General features: G+C 35.2%; 1 protein-coding gene across 10 annotated transcripts in view; it reads left to right on the top strand.

Annotated features, from left to right (window-relative positions):
- The window catches only part of LOC105872267 (protein FRA10AC1), a 76373-nt gene that overhangs the window by 36024 nt on the left and 13566 nt on the right, over positions 1–26783 (top strand). Inside the window, exons 1-11 of one of the 10 annotated variants that reach the window (XM_012766150.3) lie at positions 6851–6951; positions 7199–7268; positions 8971–9080; positions 10420–10515; positions 10641–10686; positions 13446–13522; positions 16048–16131; positions 16706–16790; positions 22051–22096; positions 24187–24300; positions 25476–25518. In XM_012766150.3, coding sequence (XP_012621604.1) covers positions 9004–9080; positions 10420–10515; positions 10641–10686; positions 13446–13522; positions 16048–16131; positions 16706–16790; positions 22051–22096; positions 24187–24300; positions 25476–25518 — 668 coding nt within the window. In that variant the 5' untranslated portion in view covers positions 6851–6951; positions 7199–7268; positions 8971–9003. The other 9 variants (XM_012766190.3, XM_012766135.2, XM_012766178.2 and 6 more) reach the window with 9 other exon arrangements.

Here is a 26783-nt window from a genome sequence, read left to right on the forward strand (position 1 = left end):
GTTTCTGGACTGTATTTGAGAAGCAGTTAATTATTAAGCTTATTCTCATGAAAGAATTCCTGTAATGTGATTCTTTTCTCAGGCAGTGTTTTAATACATACTTACTAACAACTAGGCATCATGCTAAGCATTTTACCTGCATCATTTCATTTTAAACTTCATCAACCCCCTACGACAGTGGCCCCCAGACTTCTGTTTTCATGGAAGACAATTTTTCCACAGACTGGGGATGGGAGGGATGGTTTGGGGATGATTTAAGCACATTACATTTATTGTGCACTTTATTTCTATTATTATTACATTGTAATAAATAATGACATAATTATACAACTCACCATACATTGGGGACCCCTGACCTACGAAATAGGTACTATAATTATCCCCATTTTATAGATGAGGAAATTAAGACTCAGTGAATCAAACAATCTACCCGGGGTCTCCTAACTAGTAAGAGGCAGAATGTGAATCTGATTGACTTTGAAGTATGGCTCTTTATCTTATTCTTTCCCAGAGCAGCTTTTGAGGAGAAGAGGAGCAAAGAGTGTGTGTGTGTGTGTGTGTGTGTGTGTGTGTGTGTGTGTGTGTGTGTGTGTGCTCGCGGGAGGAGAGGGTGATGCAGAGGATTGGGGTCCCGAAAAAGATGAACAGGTGAAGAATGAAGAAGCAGAGTATGCCTAAAACAAAGTGTGCAAACATTCACACTTTTGCTTGGAATCTTTTGTATGTTTTTCTGTAGTTTCAAATCCCCACCCAAAGCCAACTTATCATTTCCGCAAGACAATGTCATTTTTTACTCACCCCCTCCATTTTCATCAGGGGCACCTATGTTATTTCAGTCTTTTCAGCTTTGGAGGCATCTTTTCTTATACTTCAGTAGCCCTCATGCCCTATATCCAATGATGCATGTCTCCTACCATTTATTTCTCAACTAGCTCATGAATTAAATTCTTCATTCCCACTCCCGGCACTTCCTGCCAGCTGCGGTCCAATAAACCTTCCCTTTCCCTCTCGTGCCTCCAGCCATTCCTGCCTTTCTGCGTTTCATATATTATTAAAACACTGCATATATTTCCTCCTCTTTAAAACAATAGTGAGCATTTATTAAGCCTTACTATGTGCCAAGCACTAGCCTAAACACTTTAAAAGAAACATCTAATTGGTTCTCACAATAGTACAGTGAAATAGTTACTGTTATTATTCCCATTTTATAGAAGAAGACTAAAACTTGAAGACAATTAAGTGATGTCAAGGTGATGCAGCTGGTAAATGGCAGAACTAGGATTTAAATATGAATTTATTTGATTTCAGATTTCTACCTGTCCATACCACCCTATTCTTTGCAACATTTCCCTAGCTCTAGTCCAAACTCTGCAGCCGTAGCATTCAAGAACACTCCAAATCTGGCTCTAATCTCCCTTTCTGATCTTTCCTTCACTGATCCTTTTCAAAAATTCTGCTCCAGCTGAATGATCCATTTACATTTCCGTAAATAGCCCAGGGATATTTCTACCACTCATCTTTTACTGACACCCTTGCCCTGACTGCCTCCTCCTCCCATCTCCTCTCCTCTTATTAAAGATCTACATTTAAATCATAGCTTAAGTCTCATGTCCTCTACAAAGCCTTTCTCACCTCGTTCTTATCCCTCTGTCTCAATTTATCTGGTACCTTTTCTCCATGAAAATAGTTCCTAATCTTTCTAAGCATCAAAACTGTCACGGGAGGAGGATGGCTTGAGGCCAGGAGTTTGTCTCTACAAAAAATAAAAACAAATTAGTTGGGCATGGTGGTGTACATCTGTAGTCTCAACTACTCAGGAAGTTTAGGCAGGAGGATCACTTGATTGAGCCCAGGAGTTGAGGTTGCAGTGAGCTATGACGATGCCACTGCACTCTCGTCCAGGTGACAGAGCGAGACCCTGTCTCAAAAAACAAACAAAACACTGCCCTGGGCCTTATTGAAAGGCAATATTTACAGTGCTCAATAGTAAGAGCTTTGGAGTCAAGTATATTTATGCACTGATTTGCTTTCATGACTCTGAGAGTTATTTAGCACAGGTAGTGAGTTTTCTCACTTGATTGTTCACAGTCAGTTACAGATTGAACTCCTTGTTCTTCTACTTTCCCCCTTCTCACTACTGCACTCGACTAGTCTTTAAAAAAACAGAAAAGAAAAAGAGAGGTGTGGCCCGTGTCCTCATGGAGCTTACATCTCAATGAAGGAGACAGATCTGGACTAATGTATGGGCCGGGCGCGGTGGCTCACACCTGTAACCCTACCACTCTGGGAGGCTGAGGCGAGCGGATCGCTCAAGGTCAGGAGTTCAAAACCAGCCTGAGCAAGAGCGAGGCCCCGTCTCTACTATAACCACAAAGAAATTAATTGGCCAACTAATATATATAGAAAAAAGTAGCCGGGCATGGTGGCACATGCCTGTAGTCCCAGCTATTCAGGAGGCTGAGGCAGTAGGATTGTTTGAGCCCAGGAGTTTGAGGTTGCTGTGAGCTAGGCTGACACCACGGCACTAGCTTGGTCAACAAAGCAAGACTCTGTCTCAAAAAAAAAAAAAAGGTATGGATGTAGGTAGCTAAGTGCTACAGAAAGTAACATGAGCATATTATAAATCATCCTACCCAGTTGGTCGAAGAGGTGGTCATAAAAGGCTTTTCCTTCACATAAGATGAGGTTTAAAGGATAAGGAGGAGTTATGGAGGCAAAAAGAGAGGGAAAAACCATTCCAGGGAGAGGGAATGGTAAATTTGAAGAGGCATGCATGTTGAGGAAACAAAAAAAAAACCTAGTATGGCTGAGGTCTCATCAAATGTTGTGGGGGTTAAGTGAGATAGCAGATGGTTCTGGTTATCTACTGGTAATAACAAATCACCTCCAAATTAGTGGCTTTAAACAATAATGTTTAGTTTGCTTATGAATCTGCAATCTGGGTGAGGCTCAGGGAAGACATCTCACCTCTGCTCCACTCAGTGTTAGCTGTCGAAGGAGAAAGACAGAAGGACCCAGGCAGAAACTCTACTGCCTTTTTGCAACTTAGTCTCAGAAGTCTCTTAGCATTTTTCTTCTTTTATTCTCATTCTCCCCCTTCTCCTCCTCCTCCTTTTTCTTCTTCTTTTTTGAGGTCTTGCTATGTTGCCCAGGCTGGTCTTGAACTCCTGGCCTCAGTGATCCTCCCACTTCAGCCTCCTAAAGTGCTGGGATTACAGGCATAAGCCATGGCACCCAGCCCTTAGCATTACTTCTGCTATAGTCACTGACACACCCAGGTTCAAGGCAGGGACCATAGGTATCAGCTTACCATAGAGGAGTATCAGCCTCATATCATAAGAAGAGTGTGTTTAATGGGATATGTTGGTATATTTGTTATATAATGGTATATACCATTTGACATATAATGGTGTAGTGGTGTAAAATATATTGGTATATTTTTGGAAAATGTAACCTGCTCAAAGATATAAAGTATTAGCAGAATGTATATTCACAGTTTGTCTTAGAAATATTACTTGGTATCTTAGAAATATTACTTGGTATTATAAACATTATGAACACTACCATCACCCAACTGCCTCACCCTTACCACATACCTACAATTTTGTTACTTTATTTGAGTTATACAGAATTGGTGCACATTTAAATTTTTATATCCACTGAAATAACATATTTTACAAATTGGGAACCATAGGTTCATGCCATTTACTAGACACTTGGCATATGATAGAAATATTGTTGTTATTATTCTATATAGTCTGTCTTTCTTACTAGTCGGCCTTCAGGGGTAAGGAGTGGCTTTTCTTTTGGGTCATTAAATATGAAATGTCCAATTTCAAATCAAAGTGTAGTTTATTATATCTCAAACAAGAAGCAGTACAATTAATCAAAGTATGTGCCTAAACTATTGACACAGTTTTGCCATCTTAACAGTAGCTTGTTTATGTCAGCAGCAAAGACGCTTGGAAAGCAAGTGGCCATGAAATTGTGAAAGGCGTTTTCCACAGCTTGTTGAGAACTGAATATTTTCCTTGCAAGAAGTGACCCAAAGCCTGGAAGAAGTGGTAGTCAGTTGGCGCAAAGTCTGGTCAATACAGTGGATGACAGAGAGCTTCCAAGGCCAGCCTCTGTAGTTTGAGCAGCATTGTTTGTGCGACATGCAGTCAAGCATTGTCTTGCAAGAGGATTGGCCTGTCTCTATTGACCAATCTTGGCTGTTTAATCACAAGAATCCTCATTATTTTGTCCAGCTGGTTGCAGTAGACACCTGCTGTAATGGATTGACCAGGTTTCATGAAGCTGTAGTAGATAATACCAGTGCTGGACCATCAAACAGACACCATTAACCTTTTTTTGTGTTTGATGAATATTCGGTTTTGGACTGTGTTTGGGCATTTCATCTTTATCTAATCATTGTGCTGAATGCTTGTGATTGTCAAAAAGAATCCATTTTTCATCACATGTAACAATATGGTATAGAAATGGTTTGCCTTTATGTCATGACAGCAAAGAAAGGCAAGTTTTGAGAAGAGTATCTCTTCTGATGCTCATTTAATTCATGTGGAGCCATCTATCCAGCTTCTTTGCCTTGCTGATTTGTTTCAAATTGTCCCGTATTGGTGGAGTAGTAACATCAAACCTTGCTAATTCACATGTAGGTTGAGATGGATTTGCTTCCTCTACAGCTTTCAGCTCATCATTATCTACCCTGGTCTTAGGTCCCCCATGTGGCTCATTTTCAAGATTAAAATCACCAGAATGGAACTTCTCAAACCATTTATGTACTGTGCGTTCATTAGCCACATCCTTCCCAAACACTTTGGTGATATTTTGAGCTGTTTGTGCTGCATTGGTTCCAAGACAGGACTCATATTTCAAAACAACACCAATTTTTTATTTATCCCTGGTTTCACAAAAATTGCTCTTTAAAAATGTAAAAGATAACCACAAGCCAAAAAACATGTGTTTGAAAGACTAAGGATGTATCTTTACAATAAAAATAAAACAAGAGGTGTCAAAGTGAAATGTCAGAAATAGCAACTGTCAAACTTAGTACTTAAGGAAATCAGAAATTTCATACTTAATAACCTATTAATAATACATATCTGTAACCCTGATGACTAGGACAGTGCCCTGCCCAGTGCAGACACTTAATAAATATTATGGTTTTTATTGTTGTTGAGCTATAATTGCTAACTTGAGATTGCCTGATCAGGTAGGTTTTCTATCCTGTATTAAATTGTTTTTAGTTCAGATCATGTGATCCATTCCTAACATATATTTTCTATTTACTCTTTTTCAATAACTGCTGTCTCAAAGTGAAAATGGAAATCTTTGACTGAATGGATTGGTAGCAACAGATCTGAAATTCTTAGAAATGTTGGAAACAGAAGCTACTTCCCACACAATCCATGAAGGGAGATAGGAGAGAGAGAGAGGGGGACAGGAGAGAGAGAGAACTGGGTCTTATAGAGTGACAATTGCCACCCAGTTCTAGACCCTCACAAGGTTTGTGGCTTTGGGTCCTGTACCTCTCTTCCTCTTATGTATGATGGGGCTAATAACACTGCAGCACCAAAAGAGTAAAATGAAACAACAGACAAGAAGATACTAGGAATGGTAGAAAAATGCTAATAACTATCAAATATGGGTAGAAAGGAAACTGGATACAAAGTACAGGTGTGTTTGGTTTTATTAATAATAAATAAAAGATCAATATATACATTTCAGATATTTACCAAAAAAGGAACTGCTTGACAAAATAATTCAATATAGTATAATATTAAATTGTGAGGCTTCCTATTGCTTTAAATTTTTTGAGTAAATGTTTTTACTGAAGTATAATCTGCACTTTGGAGTAATTGAATTTACCATAATTTAACTTACCTTACAGCTTTTCAAGATAACATTCACTACATTGGTAAAGTGAGGATGTATCTAAAATTTACTGTCAGGGGTAGAAGGGGCCTTGAACTGATAAAGATATTATTATCTACTGTTTAGGGCAAAAGATGTAAAATGAGTGTGCATTAAGCGCCAAGCTTTTCTCTAAAAAGAACCCGCTGTAAAAGCCATAAACATGCCAGTTCAATTCAACAAATATTTAATTAGCACTCGTGATTTCCAAGGTACCATGTGGGATCTGAGGAGGAAGCAAAGATGAATAGCTCATGCCAGACACATGTAACTAGACTGGGAAGCAAAGTGGGGCGTCATGATATAGGAAAGGCAAAACACAGGAAGAACCTGCTGGAGCTTAAAATAACTTAACTTTTCTTGCCTTTTTTTTTTTTTTTTTAAGACTCTATTTTGAACGTCTTTTCACATGTGCTGGGTCGCTTGTCAGCAGAGAATCCGCGACCCTGTGAAATCTCTCCTCCTTATTCTTTCTTTCCTCAAAAATTCAATGAGCTCTTCTGCCATCAGCACTGCTTTTGGAACGATATCTATTGTGTGGGTGGTGAAAAGATGGAAAGTTATTTTTGTTCTAATTATGAGAACTGTTTTACTTGGGAGGGGGGCGCTGATCTGAGGCTGAGATGCTCCGCGAGGATGCTTTCAGGAGGCGTTACTAGGTTACTAGAGAGAGGACGGCAGGTGATAGGCAGCAGTTTTCCTAAAACAAAATGTATTTTCAAAGTAGAGGCGTGGGCAGAGCGGCGATCAGTGCCACACGGTACTACATGCTGCATTCCCTAGAGAGGAAAAGAAAGAGGCCCAGGAAAAACTGGGGGTTGTGCCTTGGGGAAAGCAAGAAGCCTCTGCTTCCCCTTCCGGGCCGTTTCTTCCACCGCCCTTGTTTCCCGGAGCTGTTCTGACTGTAGCACAAGGTCGGCGCGCCCGAGGACGGTGGTATTTAAGTGTGACACGCATCCCAGTTGGACCGGAAGCAGCGCCCAGTCGGGACCCGTAGGGAGAGGCGTGGGACGGGCGGCGGCGGCGGCGGCGGCGGTGAGGCTGCGCGGCCGGGGCGGACGGGGCAGGCCCTGCAGCGGCTCGCTCAGGCCGTGGGTCGTCGCTGCAGCTACCTAGAAAGGAGGAAACGACGACTCCAGGGGCGAAGTTGGCAGAGCAGGGAGGAAGGGAAGGAGTGTGCGAAGTGGGCCGTGGGTATATTTGGCGTCGGGGAGAAGGACCTCAAAACTCGTTCCTAATATACTGCTAGTTGGTTATAATTTTTTTTCTTTTTGGATGACAGATCTTGGAGACACCCGGCGTGTCCTTTCTCGAGTTTCTCTCGACTCTTGTCTGTTGCTTCGTAGCCTGAAGTGAGTGAGAGCTTTTTAGTTCAACCACTGAGTTAACATAGGTATGGGATGGGTGAAGCGGCCAGAGAAAAAAGAAATGGGAGAGTGGGTGCAAGGGCAGGAAGTGGTGTCTAGGGGTGAGGGAACAACTTGATGCTGATGCTGACAGTAAACATTCACAGGGTTGTACTGTGCCAAACTGTTGTAAAACCCTTTAGATGTGGTAACTCAATCTCCATTCCTGTGAGGTCAGTAATCTTACTAGCTTCATTTTCTCAGTACGGAAACTGAGGCTCAGGGAGGTTAAAGGAACAGTCCTAATGAAAGGCAGATGAAAAGTGCAGAGCCAGGCTTTGAATTCTGGTAGGCTGATCCCAGTGTGTATTCCTAAACTCCATATTATGATTGTCCCCCATCAAAATGTGAAGAAATTGAAAACATAGGACAATAAGTGCCGAGGATGGTATGGCTGGAACAAATTTGATAGGACAGTTGGAGTCCACCTCATAAAGGGTGGCTGGGCTCTTTCTCTGTACAGAATTCAGTGGGACAGGGAAGAGAGGTACACACCCATACACCTAAGTTTGAAAATAGAATGAATTATAGAAAGATCACAGACTTTAAAGATTTAAAGAATGTAAAGATTATTTCATGTAGTCACCTTGTTTAACTGTTGTTTAAGGACATGAAGTGAATTAAAGGTAGCCAGGACTAGAAACATTCTTCTATCCTAGATCCAATTCAATGAAGTTTAGGGAGTTCTTTCCTCTTTTTCCTTCTGTACTTGCTGTGGTGAATATTAACATTTTTAAAATTTGGTATATCATTTAACTTGGATTGGTTCCTTCCAGCCATTGAATTTGTTATTTATGACATTGAATAGTCACATAATCCATCCATTCCCCCATTAATGTGTACCCTGAATGCAATGTAATGCTGGAACCAGGAGTTTCTTCCAAAACAATTGAGTGACAACTGAGGTCTTTCAGCATTTCTAAGAATGTCAGTTTAAAAATGAATTGAAACAAGATAAAGCTGACTAAGCCAAGGACAAGATAGTTTATCTTGAAGAAACTTAAAAGAAAATGGAAATCTTTACCCATGCTGAAAAAGATAACAGGAGAATTTTCATCAATTGGTAGTGTACCATTCACAAATACTGTAATTCTGATGGAATGTAGCTAATCATATTCTGGAGAGGCAATTTGGGGTTATTGAAATTGTGGCTTAAGAATCAAATAGATCAGTCACTACCTTGCTTTGTAAAACTGATTGACTTAACTTTGTCCTTGATTTGTTCATCCCTAAAATGGAGATAGCCGGGTTCTAACTTGCAGAATTAGAAACATTGTTTGTAAAGTACTTAGCACAATGTCTGGAATAAAATTGATGATAAATACTCAGTAACTGTAACTGCTCTGAATCAAATAAAAGTGAAGTCTTGGTGAACCTTGTACACAGTCACTTTGCAGCTTCTAGCCATGGTTTTCAGTAGAAAAAATCAAAGAATAGCCCCGTTTGTTATTCCAATAATAATTAAAGGTGAAAAATGTTGATACATTTTTTAAAGTATAAGTCTGTTATTTCAAAATGAATGAAAGTTTTAGATAGTCAGATAGCCCATGAACAGTGATCTGCTCACCATGGTCCTTTAAAACTATTGTGAATGTTTAAGATAACTTAGTTTTGAACTAATCTGTTTCCTGAACAATTGGCAACTTAGGTTCTGAATAGCTGACTTGATACTCCTGTACAGATGCATGGTCATGGCGGCTATGATTCTGATTTTAGTGATGATGAACACTGTGGAGAATCAAACAAAAGGAAAAGAAGGTAAGTAATGTTTTTATTGATCTGTGTTTCACATCCTTTTTAGATTGATATGAGGTACAAATTAATATTGAAAGTTTTGAATTATGTTTGCATGTGAATACAACAGCTCTCATAAATGAATTTTTGTTTATTAAGCTGTAATAGATTAATTCTAAATTGGATAACAGTTGTGGGAAAAATAAGAAAATGTTTATGCTGTAGAGGGGTTTATTGAAAGGGAAGGGAATGAAAGGAAAGAAATTGCAGGTTTTAGATTTCTCTGTTGCATATATTTTTCATGCAACTGCCAAGGTCTGTTTACTTGCAGATGTCATAGCTCAGAATGCTTGTTGGTCTTGATTGTTGGTCTCTTGCTAGTACTTGCCTTCAAAGTGAGGTTAATGTGGAAAATGAGAATATACTGCAGCACAATTCTTACAGCTACATGAATGAGCAGACTAAGTGGTCATGGGAAGCAGCTCATGGAAGGTTTTGTGAATTGTAAGGGGCAAGAATCATTAGCACATGAAGTCTGGACACTGTAAGAAGGCTGCATCTTGGCAAAGTCGCTGTGTTTAGGGGTATTCTCAGCCTTCAGCGCTTAGCAACTCAATTTTATACATTAACTCAGGGGTAGTTGACTGATTTATACTAACCAAACTTACATATCAAGCTGTTGCCTGATTCATACTAACCAAATATATACAAATGGGTTTATTATGTCACACTGAGAAAGATTTGTTAGGCATTCTAACTGAGTCTGAACATTTGTATAAGATTCTCAGTCTTCATGGATAACCGAAAGAATGGGAATAATTAAATTACATTTTATGGTGCTTTATGTTTTCTAGATTTTTCATTCAGAAATACTACTTTGTAAGAATAGAATTTGAGAAATCTAGTTGGATGCTCTAAGGTTATATTTATCTGTATAACTAGAGCTGATTATCGTCTATGTTCTCTCTAATCAGCCTTTCTTTGTCCATATTATTAATTACCAAAAGCTTTCTTATCCCTATTTTGCAAACAGGAAAATTAAGACAGAGAGTTTAAATATTAATAACTTAATCTTATTAAGGTTAAGGTAGTAAATGGCAGAATCAAGATTTGAACCAGGAACCAAGGTAGTCTAGAACCCATGCTTTTATTAGTTTCATTTTCTCCCTTTTATATATATTAAATAAAGTTAAAGTATTAATTAAGTTATGTAAGGAAATGTAAAATGTCTCATTAAAGATCAGTGAGTTTTTTTTAAGACTTGTATTCTTTAAAATATGTTCCAATTATGAAAATATAAAGAATTAGAAAACAACCTTTGAGAAAAATTAACTTTTATATATTTTTTTTCTTATTATACCAGGACAATTGAAGACGATTTACTGCTCAAAAAACCATTTCAGAAAGAAAAACATGGAAAGGTGGCCCATAAACAAGTTGCAGCAGAATTGCTGGATAGGTATGATATTTCAATATAAATGACATTCTTTGGTTTAAGATGTTTTATAAACTTAGGGACTATGGGATTTGATCATATTAGGTGGAATATAGGCTTTTAAATTTGTTTAAAATTTGTTTTAACAGGGAAGAAGCAAGAAATAGAAGGTTTCATCTCATAGCTATGGATGCTGTATCCTTTTTATATTTCTAGAATTTTATAACTAGTAGAATATTTTTAAATTTTTTATTTCATAAAATCTTATGAAGTCACATAGGCCTTTTTATTTTAAATATGTGTTTGTTTATGTAGGATTTTGCCATTTATACTTTTGGGTATAATTCTCTTTTACTAATATGTAGGAAAGATTTAGAGATCAAAATAATGAAACATATTACTAGTAGTCTGTTTGTAGGTTTACAAAGTCTATGAACCTGCAGATATTTTTTCCAACTTGCTTTTTTCAAGCTTTCAACACTTCTTTTTTATATTTCTCTTTAATCTCATTTTAATTTATTCCCTTCCTACCTAGTTCTTGGTTATTTAAGTTCTCTACAGAATTTATATTTGAAATTAGATCTTTCTGTGGACTGTCCCCAGGCCAGCTGTTGCTTTAATTTTCAGACATGACTTGAAGCTATATACCCTGCCTCTCTGTTTTAGCTATGTTTCAACTCAGTTTTTCAGTAAGACTATGGCTCATGATACTAACTGCTACACTGGCCATTCATATTACTCTTGGGAATATTGAAGAATGAAAGACAGGCCTGAAGTACTTCTGGGTATTTATTGTTGTGGTCACAATTGGGAGAAGGAGACAATGTAATTTGATACACCCACTAACTGTAGTCATGTGTTTCATGTTGTCATTTTTCTACTATTTTTGTTTTAAGTTATGGAAGTACCATGTGTCACTAATTTATTCTTTTTGTCTTCTAACCCAATAGCTTAGCTTTCCTGTGACTCTCATCTGCCAGTTGTTCCTTTTAACATTTAAACATCTGCTCTGCCTTCTCTGATACCACTGCACTGGACATTGGAGCACCTAGTTACAACCTGGTGACTCTCACTCTGGTCAGAGTACAAGTCTATGTACTCCTTTTCTGGTGTAGATGACAGTTGGGGATACCATTTATTTCTGAAGTGTTTGGCCAGAATAGAGTAGTTATTGTCTGAAAGTTATTGAGCTTGCTATGCTGACTCTTTGTCATTTGGTTAGAGAAAACAGGCTTTTATTGAGGCTTTTTTAGTCTGCGCCTGTTGGTGTTACCAGGTTTCCAGCTTCTTTATCTCCAAATCTGGGATATATGAGACAAAAAGAAAACTTTGGGTACCCATCACCATGTCATACCATAGGTCTTGAGGTCCCAACCTAGTGTGCCTTCTCTTCATCTTTCAGAGTTATCTTATGTTTGTTATATATATAATGTCCAAAATTTTTAGTTGATGGTAGTGTGAGAAATAGGAAGAAGTACCTCTTTGTCTGCACCATCTTCCTGGAAGCAAAAAAACTACCCACCATCTCTTCTTGCACATAAAATTATATTGGAATACAGCTGTGCTTCTTTGTTTATATGTTGTCTGTGGCTGCTTTCATGCTATCATGGCAGAGGTAAGAATTTGCAACAGAGACCATATGGCCTGCAAAATCTGAAATATTTACCACCTGGCCCTTTACAGAAAATTTGCTGACCCCAGCTCTAATGGATTAAGCAGCTTGCCATGGTCATGTGACCAGTTCGTGGTAGATCAAAAGCTAGAACCCAGATCTCCAGATGTCTGGCTTTTCTCTCTCTCTTTCTCCCCACCCCAGAATGGTAACTGCTTTGTTAACAGTTTGGACATGTCATATTCTCATTAAATACTCTATTAGAATACATTGTGATCAGTTAAATCACTATATCTGTTTAATAGGGTGTTGTCACAGACAGTATTATAGAAGGTGAAGTCAGCTCTGTTATACATATGTTTGGCTGTAGAGAGAGTGCCATTGAGCTTTTTAAAATAAAAAGTAAAATGCCACATCTTGTTAATACTGCATTGAAAATAAACATGGTTGTGGATTCTTTGAATATTAAAAGAATGTATTAAAAATTCTGATTTTTTTTTTATTTTTTTTATTGAGACAGAGTCTTACTCTGTTGCTTGGGCTAGAGTACGGTGGCATTATAGCTCACTGCAACCTCAAATTCCTGGGCTCAAGAGATCCCCCTGCCTCAGCCTCCCTAGTAACTGATATTATAGGCACATGCCACTATTCCTGGATAATTTTTCTATTTTTTTTGTAGATATGGGGTCTTGCTATGTTGCCCAGGCTCATCTCGAATTCCTGGCCTCAAGCGATCCTCTGGCATTGGCCTCCCAAAGTGCTAGGATTACTACCATGAACCACCACGCCCAGCCACATCTGACTTCTTATGTTTGCTTTTTTTTTTTTTAAAAAAAAGCCTAATGTTAGGATATAATATTATAAAATTTACATTTTCTATTTAGAGTCTTTACCATTATAGAAATAGCTAAATTACATTTTCTAATAATGAAAGATAAATTAAATTCTCCTTAACTTTAATTTTAGAAACTGTAATTTTTAAATTTTTTATTGTGATGAATGGTTTGAGGCTTTATGTAGTTCAACAATAGACTAGGAAGCTCTCTTTCTTTCCAGATGGAGATATATTTTGTCACAAGAGTAGTATATGCTTGAAAAATATTCACAACATTATGAACAGTATTCAGTAGAAAATAAAAGCCCTTCTCTATTTTACAGTCTTCACTCTTAACAGTTTACTATGAACCCGTCTAGAATTTGTGAATGTATAAGCATGTATAGTTCATATTTGCATATTTTTAAAAAGCTAAATATACTCATTATGCTTTTTTTTCTCTCAGTAATATATCATAGCATTGACCAACTCCTAAGACAATATAATCCTTAATTTTTTGCGTTTCAGTATCAAAGACATACAAAATTTGTAAATGACTATATTTTATACTATGGTGGCAAAAAAGAAGATTTCAGGCGTTTGGGGTAAGTATAAAGTTTACATAGAGTGGGTGGTGGTAGAAAGACTTTAAAGACCCACAGCTACTTTGTCTTGTGATTCTGCCACTCTTCCCCTGCTCTCTTTTCCAGTTTCCTTTTTATATCATGAGGTAGAGATGCCATCCACAGCTTTTAGCTAAGTAGCTCTTCATGAATCCCATTTCTTTGGACAGGCCTCAGATGGCCTCCTCACCTGCTGAGTCTGGTACAACCCTGACATTAACAGGGTATGTGAGAAATACTCATGTGTCTTATTGGCAAGAATCTTTGAAATAAGGAAATTTTTAGACCTTAATGTTTGGGATTGCTTTTTGAAAGTTAGGGAAAACAAGAAACCTAACTCTAGCATTTCCTGCACTTGAAAGTCCTTCCTAAGGACTTTGATGCTCTTCTATCAGAGGCTCTCAGTTTTGTGTTAGTTTTTTTTTTTCTCTGAGTTAACAATTTTATGAACTGGTACGGCCCTGAAAAACTTTCGTACCATCTCATCTACCTAAGTTTATCTCCCCTATCAATTTAGCTTATATCTCCCAATAGTCAATTTTTTCTACATCTAAACTATTGGTATCTTATCTTGAAAGATCAAACCCTTCATCTCTCTTCCTCCCTTAGTCTTCCTAGGGAACTGTAGTAAAACAAGGTATGGAAAACGTCCATATTTTTTTGAATTAAATCTCAATGGAGTAGTGTCACTTACTTTGGGTTAGATTCTAAAACTTATTTTCATTCACTTTTCTTTATTGATTTAGTGTTTATTCAGGTTTCTCATCCTAGGTTTGGTAATGTAGCACCATTGTATATAATTGAAACCACTGCTAGAGATAGATTCGTTATCCATTTAACTTGCTTCTGTAGCAGCACTCTTTTTTCTTAATTTAATTTTTCTTCATTAACATAATTGTACATATTTATGAGGGTATATATGTTTTGATACATATATGGTGATCAGATAAAGGTAATCAGTATATCCATCATCTCAAACATTTATCATATCTTTGTGTTGAGAATATTCGATATCCTTCTAGTTATTCAAAACTATGTAATATTAATATATTATTGTTAACTATAATCATCCTACAGTACCATGGAACTGTAGAACTTATTCTTCCTACCTATCTGTAATTTTGTATCCTTTAACAGATTTCTCCCTATTCCTTCCTTCCTTCTACCCTTCTCAGCCTTTAGTATCCTCTGTTCTACTTTTTACATCTATGACAAACTTTTTTTAGTTTCCCCAAATGAGTGAGAACATGCAGGCAGTGTTTAACTTTCTATTCCTGACTTATTTAACTTAATATATTATAATGTCCTCCAATTCTGTCCATGTTGCCATGAATGACAGGATTTCATCCTTTTTTATGGCTGAATGGTATTCCGTGCTATATATATGCCACATTTTCTTTATTCATCTGTTGTTGGGCACCTAGGTTGATTCCATATCTTGACTATTGTAAATAATGCTGCAATAAACATGGGGGTGCAGATGTCTCTTTGGTATACTGATTTCCTTTCCTTTGGATAAATTCCCAGTAGTGGGATTGCTGAATGATATGGTAGTTCTATTTGTAGTTTTTTGAGGGACTCCCATACTGTTCTCCACAGTGGCTATACTAGTTTGCATTCCCACCAACAGTGTATAAGAGTTCCCTTTTCTCCACATCCTTGCTAGTATTTTTTTTTCTTTTTGATAGTAACCTGGAGTGAGATGATATCTCACTGTGGTTTTGATTTGCATCTCCCTGATTATTAGTGATGTTGAGCATTTTTCATATACCTATTGGCTATTTGTATGTCTTCTGAGAAATATCTTTTCAGATCATTTGCCCATTTTTAAACCAGACTGATTTTTTGCTGTTAAAATGTTCCTTTTATATTCTGGATATTAATCCCCTGTCAGATAGTTTGCATATATTTTCTCCCATTCTGTAGATTGTCTCTTTCACTCTGTCAGTTGTTTCCTTTGCTATGCAAAAGCTTTTAAATTTGATATAATCCCATTTGTGTATTTTTGTTTTTGTTGCTTGTGTTTTTAAGGTCTTATTATGTTCTTCTAATAGTTTTATTGTTTCAGGTCTTATATTTAGGTCTTTGATCCATTTTGAATTGATTTTTATATAGGATGAGAAGTGAGAGTCTACTTTCATACTTACGCATATGGATATCCAGTTTTCCCAGCACCATTTATTGAAGAGACTCTCCTTTCCCCAAAGAGCATCCTTAGCACCTTTGTCAAAGATCATTTGGCTATAGATATGTGGATTAATTTCTTGGTTCTCTGTTCTTTTCTATGGGTCTATAAGTCTGTTTTTATGTAGCAGCACTCTTTATGAGTACCTTTTGAAAATACTGAAATAGTTTTCGTAAATATATGTACATATATACTCATAAAACTATCTTTATCTTCATGTATTATATCTTTATTCAATTTTTCAAAAATCTCACAGAACTGTTTAACCTTCTAAATTTGACTAATTGTTTTTATATAAAATGAAAATAGTTTTATCTTCCAGGGAAAATGACAAAACAGACTTGGATGTCATACGAGAAAATCATAGATTCCTATGGAATGAGGAGGATGAAATGGACATGACTTGGTAATTTTAGCCATCAGATGTGTAATGTATCAAATGCTTTAGTCCTCTTTCACCCATTCTCTGCGTGTTTTCTTGTCACTTATCTAAGATATTCATCTCCTTCATAGGACAGTTCTGAATTGAGGACAAAAAATTATGCCTAGGATTATTGAATCTGGTTTGATTCCTTTGGTAATTTTTGACAGTTTGAACTAACTTTTTATTGCTTAACTTAGTCTTTTAAAAATAACATTTTTTATTATATTACGGTCATCTCATAATATGCCATTATATTCTTCATTTTTTGGGAAAAAGTAATACCTGAAAATGGTTTTAAAAATCCAAACATTACAAAGGGTAAAAAGTAAAGATTAATTCTTTTTCTCATTTGTGACCATCAGTCCTCCAGTTTTCCTCCCTGAGAGAACCACTATTAAATGTTAATATCCAGATATTTTATGTACATATAAGTAATAGGCCTCTTTTAAAACATTGATATTTATGTCATATGTGTTATTTATTTGACATTGCTTCCAAGTAGCAAACTATGGTTGGATTTCTAAATGTATAATATTTATATTTTTTATGGACCTAGGGAGAAGAGACTTGCTAAGAAATATTATGATAAGTTATTCAAGGAATACTGCATAGCAGATCTCAGTAGATACAAAGAAAATAAGGTATGCCTTCACATATTTATAGGAGGAGGTTCTTATTCAAGTATAATATTAATTTTTATTATGATATCATGCCCCACAGTATTCTTTTAAAGATGCTAATTCTAGTCTAAGTTGTCCTGCATCTATGAGGTATCATTTGTACCATTTAACCTCTGCAGTTTACAGAGGGCCTATGGAATTTATAAAGGACAAGAGTGCTTTTTTTTCTTTGTTAGCTGAGGCATGAAAATTCTAAAATTAAACACAAGTGGCTACTGGATCCTATTTCATCCTGACTCTAGTGATCATAATGAACAATTTAACACTGTAGAATGATGTTTTGTTGCACAGATGATGTTTGAAATTGATAGATTTTTAAAAATTGATTACCATTTATAGTGAGACAGATGCACATCTTCTGTTACATAAATATATGCCTATTCTGGTAAAATGAACTTTTCAATCAGTGCTAATTAGTAATGGCAGATTTCCTTTTCCACTTTACATCTTTAGTTAATATAAGAGTTATTTTTATTCCTAGCTCAGACTTCAGATTATATCTGGAGAAGGTGACCCAGGAACAGATGATCTCAGTTGGAAATGTGAGAGGGTGGAATGTTGCATAAATATGTATGTTATGGATAGTGTATATTTGTACTATATTAAGAAAGATAACCTATTTAAAAAGCTATCTCAAATTTATATATCATAATGATTTCTTTTTCATTTAAATAGTCTGATCTCATTAAAACCCAGGATTGGTTTAATAATGTTTTGGTAGTACCTTTAATATGTGTGTTGCTTCACAATTTCTTATAGACAGCAGTAATGTTCATTTTGTATAACTCTGTTTATAAACCCATGCACTTGGTGTATCCCCAAAACTTCTCATTTTATTATGAACTAGTTATGGGCTATAGTTCACAGCTGTCATCTCTGAACCAGCTAATTACCTCAGCTAATACAAAAAGCACCACAGCACTTGAAGTTACTATATTGCAAATCAAGTGTGAACATACTAAGTCTTTCTAGGAGTGTGTAACAAAGCAGCTTTTTCAACCCTGGCTCATTTGTAGATTGTTCTTCAGTATTTATTGAAACTGGACTGGGTACTGTGAATTAATATGTGATGACTGCCCTTCAGGAAAAGCTGCAGTCTAGTTGAGGGGAGAAAATATACATAAGTAAAAATTAAATATTTGAATTCTCTATTTTAAAAAAGCATGTTACTACATAGTTTAAAAAGAATAATCTTGAAACAAATTGTATGTTACCATTAGAGCATGGTGACTGGATATGAGGATAAGTGCAAGTAAGAAATCAGATATGAGGCCGCGCGGTGGCTCACGCCTGTAATCCTAGCTCTCTGGGAGGCCGAGGCGGGCGGATTGCTCGAGGTCAGGAGTTCGAAACCAGCCTGAGCAAGAGCGAGACCCCGTCTCTACTATAAATAGAAAGAAACTAATTGGCCAACTAATATATATAGAAAAAATTAGCCGGGCATGGTGGCTCATGCCTGTAGTCCCAGCTACTTGGGAGGCTGAGACAGAAGGATCACTTGAGCCCAGGAGTTTGAGGTTGCTGTGAGCTAGGCTGACGCCACGGCACTCACTCTAGCCTGGGCAACAAAGCGAGACTCTGTCTCAAAAAAAAAAAAAAAAAAAAAAAAAGAAATCAGATATGACTTAGGTTTTGAGTGTGGATACTGAGAGAAATAGAGAATTTGGAGGGGGATTTTTGGGGGGGGAATATAATGACTTTGGTTTTTGGCATACCATGTTTGAGGTGTCAGAGGAAGTTGGAGTTATGCCTTTGCTTCCTTTGCGAAGATGTGTTTTCTCATCGTTTTATTTACACAAAACAGTGTTTTTTTCACTTAATTAACTGGCTCCTAGCTCAATGCCTAATATATATAGTAGATACTTAGGACATTTTTAGTGAATTTCCATCTTTGCCTTATGCTCTCATTCCTTTCTTTGTTGCTTTTCCCCCTTCTTCATTGAGAATTTAGTTGGATCATTGTATCAATTAGGATTAAATTCAGCTGCAAGGTCAGAGAGCACGCCCCCTAAAACACTGGTTTACATCTAGAAGTTTATTTTTCTTTTACATAAAAGTCCAAGTAGATGGTCATGGAACTTTATGTTGTCAGGAAGTTAGGATCTTTTTCTTTTATTGCTTGCACATGTGACCTCTTTGTGATAGAGGGCAGAGTGAGAAGAAAAGAGGGCTCAGCACCAAACCCTGAGTAACTTCAGCTTTAATCCAAGCTATCAGCAGGAAATTTATATCAGGAAAGAATATAGGAATATATAATTTTTAACTAGTAGGATATAGTTGTTGTTACATTTCTTATTTCTCCATAAGATTGTAACCTTGGTAACAGGTAGTATTTAGTAATCACTTTTTATACTCAGTGGAATGCCAAGCCCAGTAAGTAATTGCTTAATAAGTATTTGTTGAGTAGATTAATGAATGAAAGAGAAAGTTTGGAAACCATTGCTGTTACACATTTGGCTGTGTTCACATCCCAACATATGTTGGATGGCAAGCAATCTCCACATACATATATAGGTTTAAAAATAGAATTACACAGAGTTATTTTGAAAGTTTTATTTCTTTTTGTCCTAGACATGGAGGGTTTTATTTTCGTTGGGTTTTAATCAGAATATTTTGAAATATTTTGAGCCTTCATTTACATTTAAAATACAAAATTGCCAAATTCAAGTAATAAGTGATTTTTTAAAAACAGTGAAGTTAACCAGGCATTGAACACTTTATCTGAATCCTCTCTTGATAGAATAATCCTATGAGATTAAGGTAGGTATTATCCCCATTTTAATACATAAAGAGAAAATAGAGAATTTAAGTAACTTTCCTAAAGTTACAGAGGTAGTTAATGAATGGTAGAGCTTCTTGAATTGGGTACAGATCTGCATGATTCTAGACTGCATTTTTTTGTTTTTTGTTTTAAATAGATTTTAGTTTTTAGAGCAATTTTAGGTTCATTGAAAAATTAAGTGGAGAGTATAGAGAATTCCCACATACCCTGTCCCCATATGCACAGCCTCCCCTGCTATCAACATCCCCTACCAGGGTGGTACATTTGTTATAATTGAACCTACATTGACATGCCATATCACTCAAAGTCCATAGTTTACATTAGGGTTCACTGTCGATGTTGTGTATTGTATAGGTTTTAACAAATGTCTAATGATATGTATCCTCCATTATGGTATAATAGAGAATAGTTTCACTGCCCTAAATATTGTCTGTGTTCCTCATGTTCATTCCTCCTTCCTCTCTAATCCCTAGCAACCAGTGATGTTTTTACTGTATCCATTGTTTTACCTTTTCCAGAATATCACATAGTATGTGGCCTTTTCATATTGTCTGCTTTCACTTAGTAATATGCATTTAAGGTCCCTCCATGTCTTTTCATGATTTGATATCTCATTTCTTTTTAGCACTGAATGATATTCCATTGTCTGGATATACCACAGTTTATTGACCCATACATTTAAGGAAGGACATTGCTTCCAAGTTTGTTGCTTCCAAGTTTTAGCAATTGGAAATAAAGTTGCTGTAAACATCTATATTCAGGTTTTTGTGTGGACATTAGTTTTCAACTCATGTGGGTAAATACCAAAAAGTATAATTGCTAGAGATCAGAGCCTTTAACCATTAAGTTAATCTGAAAAGAAAACTAATCTATTTACTAAAACTATGGTAAATTGTAATAGCATATGAATGTCAAAGGTCTTAAAAGGCAGCAGAGACAGTCATTCTTAGCTAACACACAAAGTTATATTTAAAACTGTGAATGGAAATTTAACCACTTCGGTACCAGCGTCAACTATAGTCTATAGCCCCAGTTGAACGTGCGCAGCGACTTTAGCCGACAGCCATGATATGAAGGCGCACAACAGAGCATCGACTGTAGTCGACAGCCGTGATATGACTTTTCTAATTTTTCACTTATCAAAATAAAATTGTGAACATTTAAAAATAACGTAATGAAAACATATATGTATATGTCACCTATTCTGATTTACATTACAAGTAAAGCTGCCTGCCTGTAAAGTAAAACAAGCTTTCAGTGCTTTGAAGCTTTCCTCATCACACGAGCAAAACAGATTTGTGGTCAATGCACAGCACAAACTATCATGTGGACTATGAGTGCCAGCTGTGGGCAAAGTTTCGTGGCTGATGAGTGCATTATGGAAGTGGTTAATAAGCTTTCACTTTAGGGCTCCAGACTTGTCCCACATCTCTGGTCTAGACTTTACCAATGACAGAAGCCTGAGTTGGATTTTACATCAGGAGAAACTTCTCAGGTTAGGTTGATGAGATCAGAGGAGTGGCTTTTTTTTTTTTTTTTTTTTTTTAACTACTGAACCCTGTGCTCCCTTGTAGTATATGGGAAAAGGCTGATTATATCTTTTAGTGAGCCAGAGGAGATCATAGTTATAACAACTAAAAAATAACACTTACTGAGCATTTACTACAGGGATTTAGCACTTTTTTGTAAAGGAACAGACAGTAACTATTTTCAGCTTTGCTGGCCATATGTCATCTGTCACAGCTGCTGAACCCTACTGTTGCAGAGTGAAAGTAGAGAAAGTAGATGTACATAAATGAATATATGTGGTTATGTTCCAATAAAATTTTATTTATAAAAATAAGAGCAGACCTATGTGGCATAGTTTGTTAACCTGTGAACTACTATGTGCTAGTTACTATTCTAAGTGCTTTATATGTATTATCTCATTTAAACCTCCTCACCCAAAGAAGTAGGTACTCATAGCTCTACTTTACTTGTGAGGAAAGTAAAGCAAAAGGAGATTACATTAACTTGCCAATACTATACAGCTGTTAAATGGTGGAGCTGAAGTGTAAACCTAAGTCTGATTCCAGAGTCTGTACTTTTTTGTACTAGGATATACTTCCTCCTTACTATACCGTAACCTCTTTTTTTTCTTGTCAGTGTCATAGAACAGGGTATATAGTTTATTAACTTAGGTATTTTACAGCCTGGCTCCTATAGCTTTTAAGGTATTTTAAAACTAAAGAAGGTTGTTCTTAACAGATAAGTTGGTAATTGTTCAATGTGTTTTCAAGTACCTGGAATCCTGTAAGATGAGAAAAAGTTATCATCATGGGAATTAGGTTTATTTTTTTAGGTTGGTAAGTGTCATTATTGTTGGTTCCATGTTTAGATTTATGTATAATTTAAATGTAATATTTAAATTTGGCATACATTGTAATTTTTTATTATCAGTTTGGATTTAGGTGGCGAGTAGAAAAAGAAGTAATTTCAGGAAAAGGTAATTCTTTTTTTATTAATTTTACTTTTTAATAGGCTACAGCTTATTTTGTTATGTTATTGAAGTCATTAGATAAAATTATTTTTAATATATACAATATATGATTATCTACAGAAATAAAATTAGAGAAGATGTATTCGTGTTACATTACTTCTAATAGTAAAAGTCAGAATATAATGAATTTTACCTTTAGAATTTTGCCTTTAGAACAATTCAATTGAGAATATGTAGAAAATGTTTAAAAAGTTAAAGATTTCGTAACAAGGAAACATTCAACAATTGAATGCTTGATTCTTTCCCTTTCTTTATCAATTTTTGGAATAATGAGTTGGTTTTACTGTATTTCGTCCATATCCACATTTTAAAAGTAGAAATTAAATATTACTTTGAAATAGAATTTTTGGATAGGCTAGTTCTCATTTTGGGAAGTCCCTGAAATTGAGCCCAAATCTAATAGCAAAAGACCAAACATTTGGTAGGTAATTAGTAAATGCTTTTTCTATGCATTCTTATAATTTATTTATTCATAATTTTTTTCTGAAAATTATATATCTCTACACTGTCTCATGTTATAAAATTTGCTCTTATTGAATGATTGCATTTTTAATGTTTATATACATATATACTGTGTAGTTTCTGAAAACTATATAATAGCATTTAGGAAATAATTTTAAACTTTAAACAATCTTTTAAACTGAAAATGAAGGTCATGTTTTTACATGATTAAATATTTATACTATCAATGTGGCTCATACTCATCTTCTATAAATTAGATATGTTTTATATTAGATATGAAATTGGATATACAATAAAACAAACAAAATTAAATAGTAGGAATTTGTTTTCCATAAATAATAAAGGATCAGTCCTGAAAATACTTTAGGGGAGAAAGAAAAAGAATAAGCTTAAAGCTATTTTTAACTTTTCTTGGAGTTACATTTTAGTTTGTGTTCTTATCTAAAATAATGTGTTTTTATGTAAAATAATGAAATATTTATCACAATTTTAAAATTGTGTACTTTTGTTGAATGGGATTTTCAGGTGAGTTTACAATGCTATTTTTTAAAAAATTGATGGACATTCTCTAAATTCATATAAGTGAATGAAGGACTAGTTGGGAAAGGGAGAGAAAGCTACTAATGTGATTTATACAGTTGTACTCTTACTGTTGTTTTAACAACAAAGCCATTACTATAAATGTATAGATTTAATAAAGTATCCATTTGCAAAGAGTAAAAAAGGCTAATTTAAAAATTAGCCTTTTGTATGATAATTTTCTATATTTATTTTGATAATTTCTTAACATTTTTATGTAAAGGATTTGCTGGTTTTAGATTTGCTCTTGGTGCAAATTATTGTGATGTAAATTTTTTTTGTTTTGTTTATACAAATGAAAGTTTGATCTTTTTCTGTCAAAGTAAATAATTATTTAATTTCCCTCTTGGGTCATCAGTGTTAGTCCTTTTTTTTGGGAGGTTTTAATATATAGTGGTCATGGTAGTGTGATATTAATATTAGTGTCAAGTGATCCAGAAATTTAAGAGTTTTGGGTTTGATTACTTGTATGATTACTTGTTTGATTACAAGTATGTACTTCACCTCAAAGTGCTAGAATTTTAAAGGTATTTTCAATGCCCATTTATACTAGTATTTAAAATAAATGTCATTATGTTAATACTTAAAAATATTAATTTTTTATTACTATTAAATATTGATAGTATTCACCCAGGTATAAGTGCCTGTGTTTTGGAAAATGCATTTATTCTTTCAGGAACACTCTTTGGTACCCTCACCTTCCAGAGTGTAAGATTCCCTAGTAGGAAGTCACTAAAACTCTGTATTCAAATATAAAATCTATCAAGCAAGAATTTTGTGACTGATTTTCTTGTAGCAGTTCAGCTCTTCAATTTGATATTTGTATACAAATGTGATGAACATACTGTAATTATTGTGGTTAGTTATTTTTTAATGCTGACTTTATATAGCTTAGAATTGATGTATTTTAAACATAAATGTTAGAGATGATACTTGATCATATTGGCAAATATTGTCACCAGCTACCATTGCTAATGTTCCTTTCCTTGTTGCAGGTCAATTTTTCTGTGGAAATAAATGTTGTGATGAAAAAGAGGGCTTAAAGAGTTGGGAAGTTAATTTTGGTTATATTGAGCATGGTGAAAAGAGAAATGCACTTGTTAAATTAAGTAAGTTGACTTTGGGGGTGCAGTAATTGATTGATTGCAGTAATAATTGATTCTTCCAAATTTGTCTTTAATTTGGAATTCAAAATACATGGACTATTTAAAATTCAATTAAAACTTTTGACATATCTTCCTGGAAGTGTTCTTTTTCCTCAGAGCTCCTCAAAGTCTCAAAGAACTTTTGAACCTAAAATTTTTATATTCTTAGCATTAGTGACATTTTGGTAACACAATTCTGATGTCAAATGTAAAGTGGTAATTTGTAAGAGTGAAGGTGTGTTCCCATTAAGTTGGGAATGTCACCCAAGTTACATGGTTAGGAGGTAGAGTATCAGAAAATGCAATGTAAAATCTCACATTAGCTGATTATTTAGCCATATTGTTGTGATAGGAATAATAAATAAATTCACATTCTTTGACATTGTCAAAAAAGAAAGGATTTAGGAGGGCATAATTGTTCTTGATTTCAGTCTTAAAAGCTTAGGGTTATACTCTAGAATACAGCAGTTTCCCTTAATATGCATGTTTTAGAATCTGTGATTCTTTTATTTTTTTTAAAGCTAGTCTTCATGTGTCAGCTGCTCCTCCCCCTTGTCATGTTAATGGTCTTTAGCCTTTTCTGGGTCTTAAGTAAATATGGCTTCAGAGTTTTCTGCCTACTTTGCCACTTTTGCCCATTCAAGAATGTCCCCCACGCTATACAAACTGGTTTCTTGAGTTCTTTCAGGAAGTGCTTATGAAGAGAAGTCAGTCAGTGTGGATTGAGATTAAAGCAAAAGAAGAGGTCGTAATTATGGAACTATTTGAAAAGCTCCTTTCCATTTGAAAGTTCTTAGAACACTTCAGAGGAAATGACTATACCTACATTATTATTATTAGATATCTTTAATGTGAGACATGTTAATGCTCCCTATAGAATACAGTTTTTAGAGTAAATTGACAATACATTTTTCTAAAGTAATATTAGAATATTTTCAATTCCTTAAGTATTCTAGTATCATTCTTATTATATATATGTATATGTATGCATTTTTGAGGTGGTGGGGATCAGATTGTTTTCTTCAGATTACTCTTATAGTAAAGGAATATAAAGAGAGAATTTATGATACTAAGAGTAGAGTAGCAGTGTAGTTATTCAAATTCAGTGATACAGTGGTGTCTTTTTTTTTTTTTTTTAGGGTTATGCCAAGAATGTTCCTTTAAATTAAATTTTCATCACAGGTAATATTGACTCTTAAAATGCCATTCTTAATGTTTAGTAATCTTATACCTAGTCATTTACCTGTACTGAATGTCTAAATGGAGACTTAGGTGGTTGATGATTGAATTGGCTGATTGTATGGGAAATCAGGCATTATTGTGTGACCACGTAACAGGCAATCGGAAGTTCACCATGCCCTATTCCAGGCAAGCAGTTTTAAATGTGAAGGAGTGGTAGACGGGTGTTAGAATTTTTAGTTTGGAGCCAATGTTCAAACACCTTAATATTCTTCTAAACTATATTGTAAAGCAGACTTCATAAAATGGTTCTTGTGTCTCATTTAAACAGTATTTTAACTGAAGTTTGTCATCTTATAAAGGCTTATACACCTCTATACTCATTTCAAATGTTAAAATCAGGTTCCTGTTGAATGAACTTAAATGTATCTGCCACATTGAGTGTATGGGAGTATCAAAGTACTGCAGTATGGAGTTTAGATAAGGTCATGGGCTTTGAAATCAGGCTTGGGTATTTTTCTCAGTTACTCCACTTACTAGGCTTCTTCTTGGGTAAGCTACTTAACCTCTATAAGATTTAATTTTACCTGTAAAAATAAAGATACTAAGATTATTGTGGGGAGTAAATGAAAGTGCATGTGAAGTGCTTGCCACAGTACCTGGCATGTGGTAAGTCAAGCATAGTCCTTGACACTGAAGATGTTCAAACAAAACCTGTGTGACTTACCATTGTTGTGGTGGTCAGCTTCATGTCCTGAATAATAATAGTTGAAAGTTCAGATTTTGCAACTTTATAAAATATATATATAAGCATATTAATTTTTAAATCAGCTTTTTATAAATGTACCTATTTAGCATTTTAGCTGTTAAAAATAAATTTTTAGTAATAATTTTTTTCCTAAAATTAGCAGGATTTTTTAGATTATTGGAATAGCCTAAATTTCTATATCCCCTTTCTATCAGTGACACTGAAAGAAACCAGAGATGTTTTTTGACCTTGACTTTTGAGCTTCATTTCAAAATTGAAATGATTCTTATGAAAGAGGCAAAAGTGGTTACTGCCTCAGAGGCATTTGGTATATGTACCTTAATTTGGGAAATTTGTAAAACAACGTTTTTGAAGTAGTCCTTTCTTTTGTCTCCGTCTTCCTTTCCACTCCAATTTCAACATTGTCACCTTTTCCTATTTAGTATTTCTTTTCTTAACCAGTTAAAATGAATTGCTTGCCAATGACAACACTATAAACCTGCCCTAGAAGAGATAAGGC

The sequence above is a fragment of the Microcebus murinus genome, chromosome 14 (genome assembly GCF_040939455.1).
Source record: "Microcebus murinus isolate Inina chromosome 14, M.murinus_Inina_mat1.0, whole genome shotgun sequence".
Lineage (NCBI taxonomy): Eukaryota > Metazoa > Chordata > Mammalia > Primates > Cheirogaleidae > Microcebus > Microcebus murinus.